The sequence below is a fragment of the Symphalangus syndactylus genome, chromosome 7 (assembly GCF_028878055.3).
Source record: "Symphalangus syndactylus isolate Jambi chromosome 7, NHGRI_mSymSyn1-v2.1_pri, whole genome shotgun sequence".
Taxonomy (NCBI): Eukaryota; Metazoa; Chordata; class Mammalia; order Primates; family Hylobatidae; genus Symphalangus; species Symphalangus syndactylus.
In genome coordinates, this window is record NC_072429.2 from 29,219,559 (window position 1) to 29,239,248 (window position 19,690).

The following is a 19,690-nucleotide window of genomic DNA, read 5'->3' on the forward strand; positions in this document are numbered from 1 at the left end:
TATTTTATTTATTTTATTTTATTTTATTTTATTTTATTATTTTATTTTTTTGAGACAGGGTCTCACTCTGTCACCCAGGCTAGAGTGCACTGGTGCGGTCTCAGCTCACTGCAACCTCTGCTTCCTGAACTCAAGCAATTCTCCAGCCTCAGCCTCCCGAGTAGTTAGGACTACAAGTACAGGCCATCACGCCTGGCTAATTTTTGTATTCTTTGTAGAGATGAGATTTTGCCACGTTGCCCAGGTTGGTCTAAAATTCTTGGACTCAAGCAATACTTTTGCCTCAGCCTTCCAAAGTGCTGGGAATGCAGGCATGAACAACTGCTCCAGGCTAAGGCATTTTAAAGTAAACCTAAAACACTAGCTCAGGCTACAGTGGGAATGGGTGGTCAGACATGCCTCATTAAACATTCCTCCCTTTGGAATTCAGGCACAGCTGACCAGCATTAACATAGAAACAGCGACCTTCAGACTGACAGAATAGACTTTTTAGGTCTGATATTCTCTGAAGCCTACTATCTGGAGGCTTTATCTGCATAATAAGAACCTTGGTATCCACAACCCCGTATCTTAACCCAGACACTCCCTTCTGTTGATTCTAGGTCTTTAGATAAATCTTTCAACCAATTGCCATTCAGAAAATCTTTGAATCCACCTGTGATCTGGAAGCCCTGATTTGAGTTGTCACCCCTCTCTGGACTGAAGCTATGTACATCTTACAGTATTGAATGATGTCCTATGTCTCCCTAAAATGTATAAAAGCAAGCTGCAGCCCGACCACCTTGGTGACATGTTGTCAGGACTTCTTGAGGCTGTGTCATGGGCATGTCCTTAACCTTGGCAAAATAAACTTCTAAATTGATTGAGGCTTGCCTCAGATACTTTTGGTTTACAGTACATAGATGGAAGGAATGGAAGGAACAGAACAGAGAATTCAGAAATACACCCATGCATCTATTGTCAATTACATGTTGATAATTGAAATCAGAATATGAACTGAAACCTTGCACAAAATTAACACCAACTTTCTTATTGGACCCCACCACTTACCCAAAGTTAGCCTTTGGGTTGGCGGTTTCCACAGTATAGTGGGACCATTCCATGGTCACCAGAAAGATGTTACAGGATCCTAGCACTTACTGGGAATATCTGCACTATAGGCTCATCTGGGTCACCAGAAAGATGTTATAGGAAAGGGGTCCAGGTCCAGAACCCAAGAGAAGGTTCTTGGATCTCACACAAGAAAGAATTCAGGGTAAGTCCACAGAGTAAAGTGAAAGCAAGTTTAAGAAAGTAAAGGAATAAAAGAATGGCTACTCCATAGACAGAGTGCTGGTTGCCCATTTTTATGGTTAGTACTTGATGATACGCTAAACAAGGGGTGAATTATTCATGCATCCCTTTTTAGACCATATAGGGTAATGTCCTGATGTTGCCATGGCATCTGTAAACTATCATGGCACTGGTGGGATCGTAGCAGTGAGGATGATAAGAAGCGACTCTTGTTGCCATCTAGGTTTTCGTGGGTTTTAGCCAGCTTCTTTACTGCAACCTGTTTTATCTGCAAGCTGTTTATGACCGGTATTTTATGCCAGCCTCCTATCTCATCCTGTGACTTAGAATGCCTTAACTGTCTGGGAATGCAGCCTAGTAGGTTTCAGCCTCATTTTACACAGCTTCTACTCAAAATGGAGTTGCTCTGGTTCACATGCCTGACATTACCCCCTCCCTTTTATAATCCTAAGGGTTTGTATAATTTTAATCCTAAGGGTTGTAGAGGGTTGAAATTCCATCTTCTGCAACTTCTTCATGCTGAATAGGAGCAATGATAATCCTGCTTAACTATGAGAGTCTCTTGTATTCAGGGTAGACAGGAGCTCAGTCAGAAAGCATCAGTATGGTGAGGGCAATTCATAACTGCAAGTTTTGACAAAAGGTGATATCTGGAAGATTCATAAGTGTTTAACTTAAGAAAACGAGTAAGTTTATCCTTATTCCTAACACAAAGAGTACAACAGCAATATATTCCACAACAGTAAAGCAAAAGAAATAAAATTATTCCAAGTAAACTAAATTAGAGGGCTTTCCATGAATTGGGCAGCTGTTGGAACCAAGCTGACATGGGGTTGTTATCTGATTCCAATATGTGCTCAGAATTAGAATACCGATTTAGATTTTTACATTACCCATCCCTCTTGTTTCCTCTGAGCAGCAGTCAGATGTCACTAGTTGGTTCACAGGAATAAGCAGGGTTAGCCTAAATTGCAGAAACAAACTTAAAAACCACTGATGAGATTAGAATTTAATAATAAGTTTACCACAGTTTCTGAAACATAGTTTCTCTCTCCAGTTTCCCATTTTTACTAAAGACAAATTATGGTAAGACTGATTTGCTTTATTATACTTGGCCTGATTATTTGTATAAAGTGCAATGAGAATAATTATTTTTTACATAACCTCTTTTTAAATTGGCTTTGATGCAACTTTATTCCATAGAAGGAATCTCAGATAAGACTTTTTTAGAGCTGAGCCCTGCCATAGGTTTGTACCCTCAAATAACTATGAGGTGAGTAAATTCCCCTCCTCTTGGAGTCCCAAGATAACCTGGGGATCCTGGACCTGTTAGAAAGTGACATTCTTTACTTACCACAGGTCAGAAACCCTGTACAGGGGCTGTTGTAGACAAGGTCTGAGGCCAATTCCCCAAGGGGCTTTTATTGGCTTTACAAGTCAAGTTGGATTCCTTAAAGGAAAACACACTATTCCAGTCAAAGCGCTGGTAAAATAACCAGGGTTTCCAATTGTGTCCTGTTGCAAAAGAAAACAGGTTCTTATTGCACTTATGCAAATAACTATATATAATGTAAGAATACTCACAAATAGTTTCCTAATTCTGTAGAAATTAGGTAGAGAGAACCAAATATGCTTCAAATGTTATTCACAGCAATAGACTTTACTCAATTGCTACAAGCTGCGAATAGCTCAAAAGATAAGTTTCCTTGACTGAAAAACAAAACGAAGGATCAGCAGCATTTTAAGCAAAGTTAAAATGATTACTTTATGGGCGAAGGATATGAACAGACACTTCTCAAAAGAAGGCAGTCATGCAGCCAAAAGACACATGAAAAAATGCTCATCATCACTGGCCATCAGAGAAATGCAAATCAAAACCACAATGAGATACCATCTCACACCAGTTAGAATGGCCATCATTAAAAAGTCAGGAAACAACAGGTGCTGGAGAGGATGTGGAGAAATAGGAACACTTTTACACTGTTAGTGGGACTGTAAACTAGTTCAACCATTGTGGAAGTCAGTGTGGTGATTCCTCAGGGATCTAGAACTAGAAATACCATTTGACTCAGCAATCCCATCACTGGGTATATACCCAAAGGATTATAAATCATGCTGCTATAAAGACACATGCACATGTATGTCTATTGCGGCACTATTCACAATAGCAAAGACTTGGAACCAAGCCAAATGTCCAACAATGATAGACTGGATTAAGAAAATGTGGCACATATACACCATGGAATACTATGCAGTCATAAAAAATGATGAGTTCATGTCCTTTGTAGGGACATGGATGAAGCTGGAAACCATCATTCTCAGCAAACTATCGCAAGGACAAAAAACCAAACACCGCATGTTCTCACTCATGGGTGGGAACTGAACAATGAGAACACATGGACACAGGAAGGGGAACATCACACACTGGGGCTTGTTGTGGGGTTGAGGGAGTGGGGAGGGATAGCATTAGGAGATATACCTAATGTTAAATGACGAGTTAATGGGTGCAGCACACTAACATGGCACATGTACACATATGTAACTAAACTGCACGTTGTGCACATGTACCCTAAAACTTAAAGTATAATTAAAAAAATGATTACTTTAGTCTTCTATTAGTTCAGTCAATGCAGTTAACTTTTGTTCTGCTTGATATTCCTGAACATTTCAGCTCTCCATGAGTATTCTGAAAGTGTTTTCCTTTATTTTAATATCACAATTTCCAAAGTTATCAGAAACCTGCATTTAAGAACACCTGTTAGAGTTCTACAGTTGATTATAAACCAACTTTTGAAGAGGATTAAAAGAAGACAACAATTGTGTGTGGATGACAAAAAGTCTTAGGAGAGCCACTATTAAAGTCACAGTTGATAAGGAAATTTGCTTCCTTCTGTGGTATACAATGATTTTATATAACAATTATAATTATTCACAATATACACTAAGTCATATCAGAATTATAAGACTTTTTAAAATAATTTTCAATATATACCAATCATACATTTATACAATTACAGCCCCCAAAAATCCAAACACCATTTTACATTTGATAATGCTTCCTGTATGATTTTTGTACCAAATAAGCCAAATGTGACTGTTGCATTAGTGCATTATTGATGACAAACCCAATTCTTTATAAAACCTTATAGACAAATGTATTCAATCTTAATCAGTTTGACTATAAGGTAAGATTTTCATAAACCTTTTACAACCCTTTATATATTTTTGTTAAAGAGCAAATCATAGCAGGTTTTTGCTCTAAAAAAACTTGTGCTTTTATTCCAATGTTTAATTTATAGAAAAACTGAATACTCCTTTAACTTTAACCAATATATTAACACACAGAATGTCTTACAATTAATTTTTCACAAACTTTCCAATACTTGCTCAAACCTTCAGCTTCATTCTAGCTAACTTAAAACAATAATTTAACCATTTAATCTAAGGAAGAAAATGTACATTCTCATGACTTCTAATAATCTTTTCCCAAAAACACATTTCACTTTCCTTACACACCTTATGTGTAGAACTATTCTTCAGTAGTCTCAATTACATGTTACAATGTTAACTTTCAGCAATTTTTACTTTTGGTGAAAACCCTGGTTGGTAAGCATTTTAATTATGTACTAGGTGTGGCGCCTAGGACACAGAAGTGCCTTCAAGGTCTGACTTTTTCTAGCATTGCTTGGGGTATGGCTAACATCACATGTCCCCAGGCCTTATCTAGACTCTAATATGGTCAAAGTAGGTAAATTAAACAATTTTCAAAAGTGAAAGCAGCAGCTTATGACCTTAAAGCATTTAGCAAACCTAATATCTGACCTGCATAATTTAGACCAAATGTTTACATTTTAAGATATTTTTATTTTACCAATAATATTTAAAACTGTCTTCATTTCCCAAAGATTACTTAAGTCATGTGAACTATATAAAAGGCATTATACGTTTAATTTTTCTCACAAAAATATGACTTAAGCACTTATTATTTTTAACCAATTAATCAAAGCTCTGTTATATACAAATACCACACACATGACACATATAAATACACAGACAGAAGATAAAGGACTCATCTCCTAAGATAGGAATTGAGCCCTGAACCGGGGCCACCACTGTGAAAGAGAAAGCACAGCCACATGGTTACAAGGTCAAGCTCCCAAGGACATACAAGACAAGAGGGAAACCTCATCCAGTTTTTTTCAGGGACCTGCAGCAAAGTTTGTAAGACCAGTTTGCTGGGCCATCTTGAATAGCAGGCTTACAGGTGTCCTAAGCCCATGTTCTATCCTAAGGTACCCATCTTTATGACAGAACAATACAGAATGACACAGGAAACACACCAGATTGGCTACACCTTAAGACTAGCCTCACAAATCCTTTCTTCCATTAATCAAAACTTTGTAAGAAACAGTGATTTTTACCATTCCTACACCCAGTTTGCACAGAGAGAGATGATAGCATTGCCTGAGGCAAGGTGGGGAAGGCCAGGCGTTCAGGGAAGCCACAGAAAGATCCACCCACTGCAGTGACAGTGAAGAGTTCAGGTGGCCACTTCTTGGTAGTGAAGGGATGTTTTCCAGCAGTCCCATCGGCTCTCAAGTTTCCCCTTTACGGGAGGAAAAAGCTCCTCATGTCCCAGGATACTGTACCTGCCTAACCCTGTCATCCGCATCCGTCAGCAAAGAGTACAAGGCAGATTATTACAAGGAGAATAGAAGTTAACATCCCATAGTGCCAAACCTGTTCTTAGCCAAAAGGGACTTTACCGAGAGGGGCTTCTAGCCCCCTAAATCTTAGAAGGGACTCTAACCCTCCTAAGTTGGGCCTCTAACCCAATTCCATTCTTTATCTGGGTACCCCACCACTTACCCAAAGTTGTCCAATCAGTGCTATAGTCTATTTCCTTTGAGTCAGGAGTCTCCTAAGTATCGTCCCCTTAGGGTTCACCAGAAGGACGTTACTGGACCCCACCACTTACCCAAGGTTAGCCTTTGGGTCAGGGTTTCCATACTGTTGTCCATTCCATAGTTGCCAGAAAGATGTTACAGGACCTCACCACTTACTGGGGGCTTACGCACGATAATCCCACCTGGGTCACCAGAAAGATGTTACAGGAAAGGGGTCCAGATCCAGACCCCAGAAAAAGGTTCTTGGATCTCGCACAAGGAAGAATTCAGAGCGAGTCCATAAAGTAAAGCGAAAGCGAGTTTATTAAGAAAGCAAAGGAATAAAATAATGGCTACTCCATAGACTGAGCAACCCCAAGGGCTGCTGGTTGCCCATTTTTATGGTTATTTCTTGATGATAAGCTAAACAAGGGGTGGATTATTCATGCCTCCCCTTTTTAGACGATATAGTGTAACTTCCTGACATTGCGGTGGCATCTGTAAGCTGTCATGCTGCCAGTGTGAGTGCAGCAGTGAGGATGACAAGAGGTCATTCTCATCACCATCTTGGTTTTTGTGGGTTTTAGCCAGCTTCTTTATTGCAATCCGTTTTATCAGCAAGGTTTTTATAACCTGTACTTTGTGCCAGCCTCCTATCTCATCCTGTGACTTAGAATGCCTTAACTGTCTGGGAATGCGACCCAGTATGTTTCAGCCTCATTTTACCCAGCACCTACTCAAGATGGAGGTGCTCTGGTTCACACACCTCTGACAATTTATTTGCCTCTTTTATCAGCTTTTGCTCATGCATACAGTTGCCTCTCCCATTTAAACCTTAGTACAGTGGTTCTCAAAGTGTGGTGTGGGGACTGACACTTTCAGAGTCAGCTAGGTTAAAACTATGTTCATAATAATCCTAATGTAATATTTGCTCTTTTCACTTCATTTTCTTGTGAGCGTAAGGTGGGGAAAATATAATTTTTTCCTATGAAAATGTGTTACCACAGAACGGTTTTATTGTTGATGTTTTAAATGAGTTGCTAACTATCTTTAAAATTTGTTTTTATTTACAACATGGTAAATATTGATAGATAAAATCCACATGAACGAAAGCTTTTTTGGGATCTTCAATAGTTTTTTTTTTTTTTTTTTTTTGAGACAGGGTCTTGCTCTGTTGCCCAGGCTGGAGTGCAGTGGCACGATCTTGGCTCACTGCAACCTCCGCCTCCCAGGTTCAAGTGATTCTCCTGCCTCAGCCTCCTGAGTAGCTGGAATTATAGGCATGTGCCACCACGCCCAGCTAATTTTTGTATTTTCAGTAGAGACGAGGTTCCACCATGTTGGCCAGGCTGGTCTCGAACTCCTGACCTCAAGTGATCTGCCTGCCTCGGCTTCCCGAAGTGCTGGGATTAAAGGCGTGAGCCACCGTGCCCAGCCCAGGATCTTCAATAGTTTTTATGGGTATAATGAGTTCTTGAGATAAAAGTTTGAAAACCATTGCCCTTGTCTATCGGCCGGGTATAAGAACTCCTATTGACCACATTTGTTACCAGAGGATTAGACAAGAAATTGGAGTGGTCTTCTTTGAGTGATAACTTGTTTTGATTGCAAAAATCAACTACGTCAAGATAAACTATAGTTTTTGGCCAGAATGTCATTTAGAAATGCAGCAAATGTTAATACAGGATTTCTTTTTGTTTTTCTTGGTGATGTTTAATGGAAATAAACATAATCCTGGTAAAAGGAGAAACACATACATGGAAAGGATTTGGAACAGTGTCTAGCATAAGAGTAAGCCCTTAACACAGGTAGTGATTATTACTATTTTATTATTACCCTATCACAGTCGCTATTCATTTATTTATTCAACAAGTATTTATTGAGTACTATATACCAGGCTCAATGGTCTGCATCGCAGATTCAGTGATGGGCAAAACACAAACTGTTCTGCCTTCAAGGACTTTATAGTCAAGTGGGAGAGGCAGTGGAATCATCACATAAAAACTCTAATTACAAATTGTGGTAAGCAAACGAAGTGATAGAGATATAAGTAGACCAAGATTTTATCTGATTTTCAGAGCCAGTAAAAGCTTCTCTGGAGAAGTCCCAGTTGAGCTGCAATTTGAAAAATGTGCAGGAGGAATTAAGGAGACACAAAGGAAAGAGTAGCTTGCTGAGCATGTTTAAACACCCTTCAGTAGAAAGAGAATGATGAGGGGGCCAATGTGACTGAAACCCAAAGACTCAATAACTATTTAATGGCAAAAACCACAATCACTTTTGCACCAATTTAATAGTAGCAGTAGTAGGAGGTTAGATCCCAAGCCATTGGGGGATTTTTAAGGCTTTGCTAAGAATTTTAGACTTTCATTACATGATCAGTGGGGAGCCATGGAAAGTTTAGGAAAAGTGTGACAACCTTAGATTTGCGTTTTCGACAGATCACTGGCAGCTGGAGTGTAGTGGGGCAAGGGTGACAAGCAGGGAGACTATTTACAGGGTCACAGCAGTATCCCAGTGAAAGATGCTGGGAGCCTGGAACAGGATAATGGCAGGTAGAGACACAAAACAGTGGATGAATTTGGGATGTATAATATTTTGGAAGTAGGGCCACAGGCCCTGGTGATTAATTGAAACTTTAGCACAATAATCACACAAAGTCGAAGATCCTCCCCAGCAAGATTAGCTAATAGGTTATTGATAAGTTGCAAAATCTTCCCCATTCTCCCTTGGCAAAGATTCAAAAGCCCTGGTGATACTCAGGGCCGACAGATTACTCAGGCCGCACAGAGCACGTGCACAAGGCCATCACCCGCCTTGTGACGCAAGACTTCATTCTCTGGATGTCAGTGGCCTGGAAGCGCAACGTTTCCTGGGCAACGCCATTGTCGCAGCTCCGGGCGGGGGAGGGATGACTACAGACAACGGCCAGGAGAGAACTCCACAAGAGAGTGTCAGAGCGAAAATGTGCAACAAGTGCGGCGGCTCCTGCCATGGCAGGTGATTCGAGGACTCAGCACAAGGCGAGAGTAGGGACCGGGAAGAGCCGGAAAACCCGCCTGTGATTGGCCGTCCACGGGTATCGGTCGCTTGTGATTGGGTGAGGCCCAGACAGACAGCTGCGTTTTGAACCGCGTAGGGTTCTGGGTAGCAAAGGCCTTGCAAGGCTCTTAACCGAAAGGGGGAGGGGGAAGGTCGCCAACAAACGGCTGAGCTCACAATCCAGGCCGGGGCGTCCCCCTCCCCCATGGAGAGAGCCAGACCGGAGCCGTCGCCTCAGCCGCGCCCGTTGCGTCCCGGTCCGCCCCCGCTGCCGGTCGAGGGCACCTCCTTTTGGGCAGCAGCCATGGAGCCTCCTCCGTCGTCTCCCACACTGAGCGCGGCCGCCAGTGCGCCCTTGGCCTCGTCGTGCGGGGAGGCCGTGGCGTCCGGCTTACAGCCCGCGGTGCGGCGGCTGCTGCAGGTGAAGCCAGAGCAGGTGTTGCTGCTACCACAGCCTCAGGCCCGGAACGAGGAAGCGGCTGCTTCGCCCGCGCAGGCGCGGCTGTTGCAGTTCAGGCCCGACCTGCGGCTCTTGCCGCCGCCAGCAGCGTTAGACGGCGCCACCTCCAGGCCCGAGTTGCACCCGGTGCAGCCCCTGGTGCTGCACTTCAAGGCCAAGAAGCAGGAGCTGGGGCCCAGCCTGCATCAGTCAGTGGGGCCTCGGGGGGCCGTCGAAACCGGTCCTAGAGCCTCCAGGGTGGTCAAGTTGGAAGGCCCTGGGCCGGCCCTCGGCTACTTCCGAGGGGACGAGAAGGGCAAGCTGAAGGCGGAGGAGGTCATGAAAGAAGCGATGAAAGGCGGGGAAGGCAAAAGCCCGGCGGCCATCCGAGAAGGTGTGATCAAAACGGAGGAACCCGAGAGACTCCTCGAGGACTGCAGGCTTGGCGCGGAGCCCGCGTCCAATGGCCTGGTTCATGGCAGCGCGGAGGTCATCTTGGCCCCAACGTCCGGTGCCTTTGGGCCGCACCAGCAAGACCTTAGGATCCCTTTGACTCTCCACACGGTCCCCCCTGGGGCCCGGATCCAGTTTCAGGGAGCTCCGCCTTCAGAGCTGATAAGATTGACCAAGGTCCCCCTGACACCAGTGCCTATTAAAATGCAGTCCCTACTGGAGCCTTCTGTAAAAATTGAAACCAAAGATGTCTCGCTCACCGTGTTGCCCTCAGATGCAGGTATTAGACAGCAGGGGAGTCGGGTTTTCAAAACTGCGTCTGTGTTGCCCATAGCTGTTTTGTCAGCAGTTCCCAAGTCTAAACTACAAAAGTAAAGTAATGGAACTGATTCTTTTCAGGGCAGAGTCTGCACAGGTATCACTTCTGATCGACTTGTACATATAGCAGTAAAATACACGAATGCCTTCAAGATTCTCAAGTATTTTTTAAAAAATAGATTTTAAGGCCCAGTATTTAGATAGCACTAATTTTTGTACACAAAAATAGAAGTATTCTTGCTAGACAGTGCAGAGCCCTCAGTTTATATGCTACAAATAATCAAGATTAAAAATATTGTAGTATAACAGCTCAGTACTTTTATATGTATCAAGAAATAGAATAATGGTGTTTAATGAAAAAAGTGATTATAATTAAACAGGAAAGTTTATACCGATTATAGAGGCGATCTTTAAAAATGAACAATAAACATTCTCCTAGAAGAAAACAATACGTGATTCAATGTAATATTTTAGTGTTTATTCCTCTGAAAGGTAATGACTTATAGAAATATTGAAAAGAATACAGTAGAATGAGCCATAAATATTGTTTTTAAAGAAATGACTAGCTGTAGCAGTAACAAGTACAAATACATGTTTTTATTTCTATTCAGTATTTCCAGATATATAGTTAGCAAATTCTAATTTTAAGATTTAGTTCACACAGAACACTTTGCCAATGAACATCTTGGAAAGTCGTATTAATCTTTGGTTCATATTTTCATTAACTTTATGTTTTTTTTTATAATTTTCTGTATTGATTGTTCCTCTCCACTCCACCCTGTTGCCTTTATCTTTAGTAGTTTTTAGATTTTATTTTTGTTTTCTAAAGGAAAGAAAGGGAAAGCTTTATACTACTTATTTCATCCTTAGTGTTTTTAAGAAATTTTTAATATATGAAGTAATCCTAAAATAATATAATAAATTTATGGACAGTTATTTTTGATAAAATACATGAGAGATGTGAATTTAGATAACTTCCTTTGTTGAAATTTCTACTGGCTCTGTGACTTTCTTTTTTTTAAATTTTATTTTATGAAAAAGAGATGCTGGTCTCGAACTCCTGGGCTGAAGCAATCCTCCACCTCGGCCTCCCAAAGTACTGAGGTTACAGGTGTGAGCCATTGTGCCTGCCTTCTCTGACTTTCAAAAAATTACTTTTATTATTTTCTCTCATTTTTTTTCTGAAATATTGGCAGAGAGGTTCTAGGAATGAAGGTCAGAAGCAAGTGTGAGCCATTGCGCCTGCCTTCTGTGACTTTCAAAAAATTATTTTTTTGAGACTGAGTCTCACTCTGTTGCCCAGTCTGGAGTACTGTGGCGTGATCTCAGCTCGCTGCAGCCTCCACCTCCTGGGTTCAAGTGATTCTCCTGCCTCAGCCTCCCGGGTAGCTGGGACTACGGCATGAGCAACCATGCCCGGCTAATTTTTGTATTTTCAGTAGAGATGGGGTTTCACCATGTTGGCCAGGCTGGTCTCAAACTCCTGACCTTATGTGATCCACCTGCCTTGGCCTCCCAAAGTGCTGGGATTACAGGCGTGAGCCACCGTGCCCGGCCCAAAAAATTATTTTTATTGTTTTCTCTCATTTTTCTCCCGGGACACAGGACTAGTGTTGATGATTCCACTTGGTAGGAGCTTCACCTTCATAGTGAAATACAACTAATATAGTAGTATAACATTATAAATAGTTTTGCTTGAAAGGACACAAGAGCAGCATGTAGATGAGATCCTGTGAATGTTTAGAGAACCTCTACCTAGCTAAGATTATAGTCATGAGTAAGTCATGCGTGGTTCCTGTTCCTTAATGATAGAATATTTTTATTGGTAAATAAACTAAATGTTAATTATTGTTAGAGGTACTAATAATACAGATCAAAGAAGTAATAAGCCAACAATTTACTCTCTTCAACGTGATTATTTCCACAGTATCTTCAACAATGTTATTCTCTTTGAGGAAAAGGAGTCATTCTAAACTACAGTTCAGAAGGGCGAGTTCAGGGGATGTAAGGAATTGTGGAATACTGGCAGGTTTTTTGGTTATATTGAAGTGTATATTTCCTCCGGATATTTCAAAAATAAGTATAGACGGAGGTGCACTTTACCTTAAAATTGTGTGTGTGTGTGTGGCACATTAATTTAACCTCTTAATTTTTGTCATGTAGGCATACCAGATACTCCCTTCAGTAAGGACAGAAATGGTCATGTGAAGCGACCCATGAACGCATTTATGGTTTGGGCAAGGATCCACCGACCAGCACTAGCCAAAGCTAACCCAGCAGCCAACAATGCAGAAATCAGTGTCCAGCTTGGGTTAGAGTGGAACAAACTTAGTGAAGAACAAAAGAAACCCTATTACGATGAAGCACAAAAGATTAAAGAAAAGCACAGAGAGGAATTTCCTGGTAATCAAATTAAATAATGCCTCTTACTTCTTTTCAGTGAATTTATTTAAAGATTAGGGTAGGTTGAGATTGAAAGACAAAAATATATAATTTTTTTCTGATATGTACAATAAAGAGAATAATGACTAATATTATAACAATGATTGAAATGACACTGGGTATGAGTTTCCTTAAATAGAACCAAGCAAAGGGATATCTGATTTCATATTCACCAACCCATACAAATCAGAGGAAACACAGTTTTATTGTGGTTTTGATTTAGATAGATATAAATTTAATGAAAGTACATCTCGAAAGCTTTAGGCTATAATTTTGCAAGTAAACTATAGAAGTGTTAAAATGATAGCAACAGAAAAAAAATGCAGTCTACGCTTAATGAGAATGCAGGGATTGTCACCATATTCCATTTTAACATATTGTCAGATTGTCAGAACATGGTCCTGCCTTTTGATTGATAGATTTAGCCCTGTCATGATATAGTGTGAAATGAGTCCGATTTCTCCCTAGCAGTGGGAACATTGGGATTAAGCTTGGAAAATGCGCAGTGTATGGCCAGCATGTCTGTGCAAGATAGGACAAAACTTATTATTTTCTGAAACATTGGCAGAGAGGTTCTAGGAATGAAGGTCAGAGGCAGCAACTACAGGGAACCAGTGATTGTTCTGATTACACAGTGGCTACAAAAGCCACAGTTCCACTGTTCTGACTTTGGAAGAAATTATTTGTGGACTTGGAGATTGCTGAGTTTAGGAGAGTGACTCTTCTTTAACTAAGCATAAAAATAGTGACTGATCGGCCAGGCGTGGTGGCTCACACCTGTAATCCCAGCACTTTGGGAGGCCAAGATGGGTGGATCACGAGGTCAGGAGATCAAGACTGTCCTGGCTAACACAGTGAAACCCCATCTCTAATAAAAAAAAAAAAAAAAAAAATTAGCTGGGCGTGGTGGTGGGTGCCTGTAGTCCCAGCTACTTGGGAGGCTGAGGCAGGAGAATGGCGTGAACCCAGGAGGTGGAGCTTGCAGTGAGCCGAGATCGTGCCACTGCACTCCAGCCTGGGCGACAGAGTGAGACTCTGTCTCAAAAAAAAATAGTGACTGATCATTAGTGACTATTGCATTGTAAGATATAGACGATTGTAACTTATGGAAAGTGAGGAAATGAGATGAATAGTGCCATAGTGAGGCATTATTTGATAAGGTGGAGGAAAGGCTTTGGGATTCAAATACAGTGGTTTTGATATTGACTCTACTACAGATTCATTCTGTGTCATTGGTTATAAAACATTTGACCCTTGGCCAGGCACAGTGGCTCACGCCTGTAATCCCAGCCTTTGGGAGGCCAAGATGGGCAGATCACGAGGTCAGGAGTTCGAGACCAGTCTGGCCAACATGGAGAAACCCCGTCTCTACTAAAAATATAAAAAATTAGCCGGGTGTGGTGGCATGCACCTGTAATCCCAGCTGCTCAGGAGGCTGAGGCAGGAGAATCACATGAACCTGGGAGGCGGAGGTTGCAGTGAGCCGAGATTGTGCCATTGCACTCCAGCCTGGGCAACAGTGCAAGACTCCGTCTCAAAAAAAAAAAAAATTGACCCTCTTCTTTTCAATGATGAGTTATAACATTGGCCACTAGTCAGGAGCTATTTGGATATGTATGTTAAAATACACAGTGGAGAAGTCATTCACTGAAATAATATCCCGGAGCTGGAAAAGATACTTTAGACAATAATTTGTTTTTAAAACACTTTAAAGTGCTTTGCATTTTAGTATGAAAAAAATTATTTAAAGGCTAAATGGAGTCTACACATTTAAACATCTTTTGTCTTCTATAGGTTGGGTTTATCAGCCTCGTCCAGGGAAGCGAAAACGATTCCCTCTAAGTGTTCCCAATGTATTTTCTGGTACCACACAGAATATCGTCTCTACAAATCCTACAACAGTTTATCCTTACCGCTCACCTACATACTCTGTGGTAATTCCCAGCCTACAGAATCCCATCACTCATCCAGTTGGTGAGTTAGTTTTATTGTAGATTACTATTTTTTAAATAGCTGCAAGAAAATTTTACCTCAAGTTTGAAGTGTTCTTTCTGTTAGTCTTAAGAATTTGTAACAACAATATTAAGAAAAAAGGAAGAGGGAAAGTGAGAACATTAAATAGGAGAAGGAAAAATTTCAGTGGAGATCAAAACACTTGGTTTGCCAGAGTAGCAAATAATCCATGTGTAAAACCTCAGACCTTTTAAGCAAATTAGGATGAGCCCATAGATTAGGCAGATAATGCAGGAAATGACTGAGGTAATTCAATAGGAAAAAGGAGAGTCTTTTTACTAACAGCATAAAACAATGCCTTGCTAATGGGGTATGAGGCATCCTGTCCTGGAACTTAGTAATGATACTGATTTGTTGAGACCATTCTCTCACTGCTCTAGAAAAGCAGTGGAAGTAATCTATTTTCTACCAAATATTTGTTTGGTTCATTATATTAATCTCTCTAAATGTCGCCTCTGAGTTCTTTACATTCCTGTTATTGATTTTAAGAACCAAAAATTGAGAACCTAATATCTTAATAACTTGTTATAGGGTTATCCATCATTGGTTTGTTTTTCCAGAACAGTTTTTTTTTGAGATAGAGTTTTCGCTCTTGTTGACCAGGCTGGAGTGCAATGGTGCAATCTCAGCTCACCACAACCTCCGCCTCCTGGGTTCAAGAAATTCTCCTGCCTCAGCCTCCTGAGTAGCTGGGATTACAGGCATGCACCACCACACCCAGCTAATTTTGTATTTTTAGTAGAGATGGGGTTTCTCCATGTTGGTCAGGCTGGTCTGGAACTCCCGACCTCAGGTGATCTGCCCGCCCCCGCCTCCCAAAGTGCTGGGATTACAGGTGTGAGCCACCACGCCTGGCCCCCAGAACATGTTTTAACCATCTTTAAGGGAGAGCTTTATACATTCACTACTTGCTGTCACTTTTTTTTTTTTTCAGACAGGGTCTCACTCTGTTGCCCAGGCTGGAGTGCAGTGGTGGGATCACAGGTCACTGCAACCTTGCCCTCCTAGGCTCAAGTGATTCTCCCACCTCAGGCTCCCTAGTAGCTGGGACTACAGGTGCACACCACCATGCCTGGCTAATTTTTGTATTTTTTTAGAGATGGGGTTTTGCTATGTTGCCCAGGCTGGTGTCGAATCCTGGGCTCAAATTATCCACCCACCTTGACCTCTCGAAGTGCCAGGATTATAAGTGTGAGCCACCACACCCGGCCCACTTTCTTAAAACTACTAAGATTGCTTAAACCTGCTTTTTCTATTTTTTTTTTTTAACCTGTTTAAATCCTTCTGGTAATAAAGCCACCCATGTGAGCTGAGAGTTTTAGATACCTTGGAAACTGACTTATTAGAAGCTTAGGCATTTTCAGTGTTGTTGTTGTTGTTTTTAATATATCATTTTAGCAATTGATAGCAACAAGCTACATTCCAGATGTCTAGACTCAAGAGAGAGGTGCAGAAAGCTGATCCTATAGCCCTGTTCTGTCCTAGCACAGTCAGGCACTCTCAGTCTTCACTGTTTGATAGTGACTTCTTTAATCTTGTATTTCAACCCAGGCTTAATTGTGACTTTGTTCGCTTACCTTGTTTTTCTGTTATGTTATTTATTTATTTTTTGAGACAGAGTCTTGCTCCGTTACCCAAGATAGAGTGTAGTGGCGCGATCTCGGCTCACTGCAGCCTCTGACTCCTGGGTTCAAGCAGTTCTCCCACCTCAGCCTCCCGAGTAGCTGAGACTACAGGTGCACACCACCATGCCCATCTAATTTTTGTATTTTTAGTAGAGATGGGGTTTCACCATGTTAGCCAGGCTTGTCTTGAACTCCTGGCCTCAAGTGATCCACCCATCTTGGCTTCCCAAAGTGCCAGGATTACAGGGTGAGCCACCATGCCCAGCTTGTGTTATGTTATGATTTCTGTTTTCATAATGTAAGTTTCTTCTTTTTATCCCTTTTTCTAAGACCTCACTTACATCTGCTTCTACCTACTGTTAAATGCTGTATATTTTCTATTCCCAGAAATAGAATTAACAATGTTCTTATTTGAAGCAGCTGACATTTGATACGTTAATTTTATGCCATTCTGAGCAAAGATAAGAGTTGAGTAGAAGCTGGAAGATTTCTTCTAATGTTGGTAGGGTTCTTTCTCCATGATGTTGTATTTAAGTATGGTAGGCAGAATTATAGGAAGCACTTCAGAGCTATGCACAACAGTAATCAAATCTAAGACAAGAATGATTTTTTTGTTTGTGCTTAGTTTTTTGTTTTGTTTTGTTTTTTACAATATCCCTTATTTCTGGTGACATATAGTGTCAGTAAAGATTTATTTCTTGGGTCAGCTGTGGTGACTCATGCCTGTAATCCTGGTGCTTTGGGAGCCTAGGAGTTCGAGACTAGCCTGGGCAACATAGCAAGACACTGTCTCTAAAAACAAACAAACAAAATTGTTTCTTGCATCTCAAAAGATAAACAGAGAACATTATCTTATAAGCATAATTTGGGAATTATTAAGATATACACCTTAACAGTAAATCATAAAATTTATCTGCTATTTTGTTCCCCAATCATATAGCTTTGAAATATATTCTTATAGATTGTTCTCATCAACTTGGCGTTATATTATTTAGAGAAGTATCACTTGCAAATTTGGAAATTTCACTGTATATTTAATATTCTAAATCATTTGTGAAGCTTAAGTTAGAGCAGATTATAGTACACATATCTTGTGTGCTATAATCTTGGGGAATCATAATTTTAATATCTTGTCATATACAGTTGTTAATTTATATACTTTTTTGTTGTTTCAAGTAATTTCATATTCTAAATATGAAGTTATGGTAATTTTGTTTTTCAAGCATGTTTGCTTTATTTCCATGGAAGAAAGATATCAAGATAGTGAGGTATATGATTTTTCTCATACAGAAACAATTTGCTCTTTTTCTGTAGCAAGCTTTGTGCATTAATATCATACTGTATACATTTCACCACCATTTCAGGTGTAGATAATAGACACACCAAGCTAGAGTTCTCAAGGTCATCAGTTTCAATAGCTGGAAGTCATGTTAACTTTCTAAAAATCTCTGGCAGAAGCCATTTGTACCTACTTTGTCTAAAATTTTCTCAGTTCCACGCTTGAGATTTTTTAAAACAATTTTTAATATTTATGTTTATATTATTTTTGAGACAGAGTCTCACTCTGTCGCCCACGCTGGAGTGCAGTGGCACGACCTCAGCTCACTGCAACCTCCACCTCCCAGGTTCAAGTGATTTTCCTGCCTGAGCCTCCCAAGTAGCTGGGATTACAGGCATGCACCGCCATGCCTGGCTAATTTTTGTATTTTTAGTAGGGTTTCACCATGATAGCCAGGCTGGTTTTTCAAACTCCTGACCTCAGATGATCTGCCCACCTCTGCCTCCCAAAGTGCTGAGATTACAGGTGTGAGCCACCATGCCTGGACAGAGGTTTTTTTTGTTGTTGTTGTGGTTGTTTTTTCCATTTTCTTCTTTAAAAAAAAAAAATTCTTAGGTGAATGCCATCTAAGATCTATTTACATTCCTTTTGTCAATTGGATTAGAACATTCTTTGAACTTGTCATTATACTGTAGTTGATCTAATATTTTTAACCTATTTACTTTGAAAATTAGGGTTCAGAAATCTTCTTAAGGTCTTCTTTAGTAGAAAGGATTTATTGAGTCTCTCTGTTCTCTGTCAGTTGCTGTTTATACTGTAATGACTAAATAATTCCACTGATTCTCTCCTTTTTGTAAAAATATTTGGAGTCAATTAGTATTGACTTTGAGGTCTCTCAGATGTGGCTCCTTCAATTTTCCTTTGGACTACCTAATTTTTTTGCATTTGCCTCACCGCAGTTGGGCTCATTTGTACATTTGGACAAGCTTTTGAAGGTTTGTTGTTGTTGTTGTTATTTTTGTTATTTTTTATTTATTTATTTTTTTGCCAGTTAGCCATAGTAACTATGACTTTGAGGCATATTTCTTTCTTCTGTGTTTTTAGCATTGTCATGTAAAATAATCCCTATTTTTCTATGGACTTTTTATTTTAATCTCTATCAGCCTTTTTCCCTAGCCAATATCAATATTCCAAAAATTGAATAACCCCAGGGTAGATTTTTTTTGACTTTCTCTTTAGCCAGGATCATAAATTTAAATATGTTGTGATTACTACCGCATAATATTTCACACACTGAATTTATGGATTTTCTAGTAATATTTCTCCATTATTTGGCTCTCAATCAAGCTGCTTCTTTTTTTTTGAGAGGGAATCTTACTCTGTCTCCCAGGCTGGAGTGCAGTGGCGTGATCTTGGTTCCCTGCAACCTCCACCTCCCAGGTTCAAGTGATTCTCCTGCCTCAGCCTCCTGAATAGCTGGGACTACAGGCAAGCGCCACCATGCCTGGTTAATTTTTGTATTTTTAGTAGAGACAGGGTTTCGCAACATTGGCCAGGCTGGTCTTGAACTCTTGGACTCAAGTAACCCGCCCGTCTCAGCCTCCCAAAGTGCAGGGATTACAGGCATGAGCCACTGCACCCGGCCCTCAAGCTGATTTCATTTTACTGTGTATTCTACCAAACCTTTTTGTTCTAATCAATCATTTGTCCTGTACTAGATCTTCCCAGTACACTTTTATCACATTAAGATATTCAGTAAATATATTCAAAATCTGGCAGTTTAATTTGGTATTCTCCCCTGTAACAGTGAGTTTTATCTCAGATATCTTCTGAGTAAATTCCAGTGGCACATTTGTATGCCTGCTTACCTGCCACCTTCACTACTAAGGTTTCTTAAATC

General features: G+C 40.6%; 2 protein-coding genes across 4 annotated transcripts in view; one reads left to right on the plus strand and one right to left on the minus strand.

Annotated features, from left to right (window-relative positions):
• Positions 1-5,548, minus strand: part of C7H5orf52 (chromosome 7 C5orf52 homolog) — a 46,987-nt gene extending 41,439 nt beyond the window's left edge. The window contains exon 1 of the mRNA XM_055285463.1: positions 5,462-5,548. The gene's annotated coding sequence lies outside the window, so the exon portion shown is untranslated. The remainder of the gene's footprint in view (positions 1-5,461) is intronic.
• Positions 5,549-7,363: 1,815 nt separating this feature from the next.
• Positions 7,364-19,690, plus strand: part of SOX30 (SRY-box transcription factor 30) — a 28,216-nt gene continuing 15,889 nt past the window's right edge. For all 3 annotated transcript variants that reach the window (XM_055285452.2, XM_055285454.2, XM_055285453.2), the window contains exons 1-3: positions 7,364-10,393; positions 12,595-12,834; positions 14,668-14,847. In XM_055285452.2, coding sequence (XP_055141427.1) covers positions 9,427-10,393; positions 12,595-12,834; positions 14,668-14,847 — 1,387 coding nt within the window. In that variant the 5' untranslated portion in view covers positions 7,364-9,426. The remainder of the gene's footprint in view (positions 10,394-12,594; positions 12,835-14,667; positions 14,848-19,690) is intronic.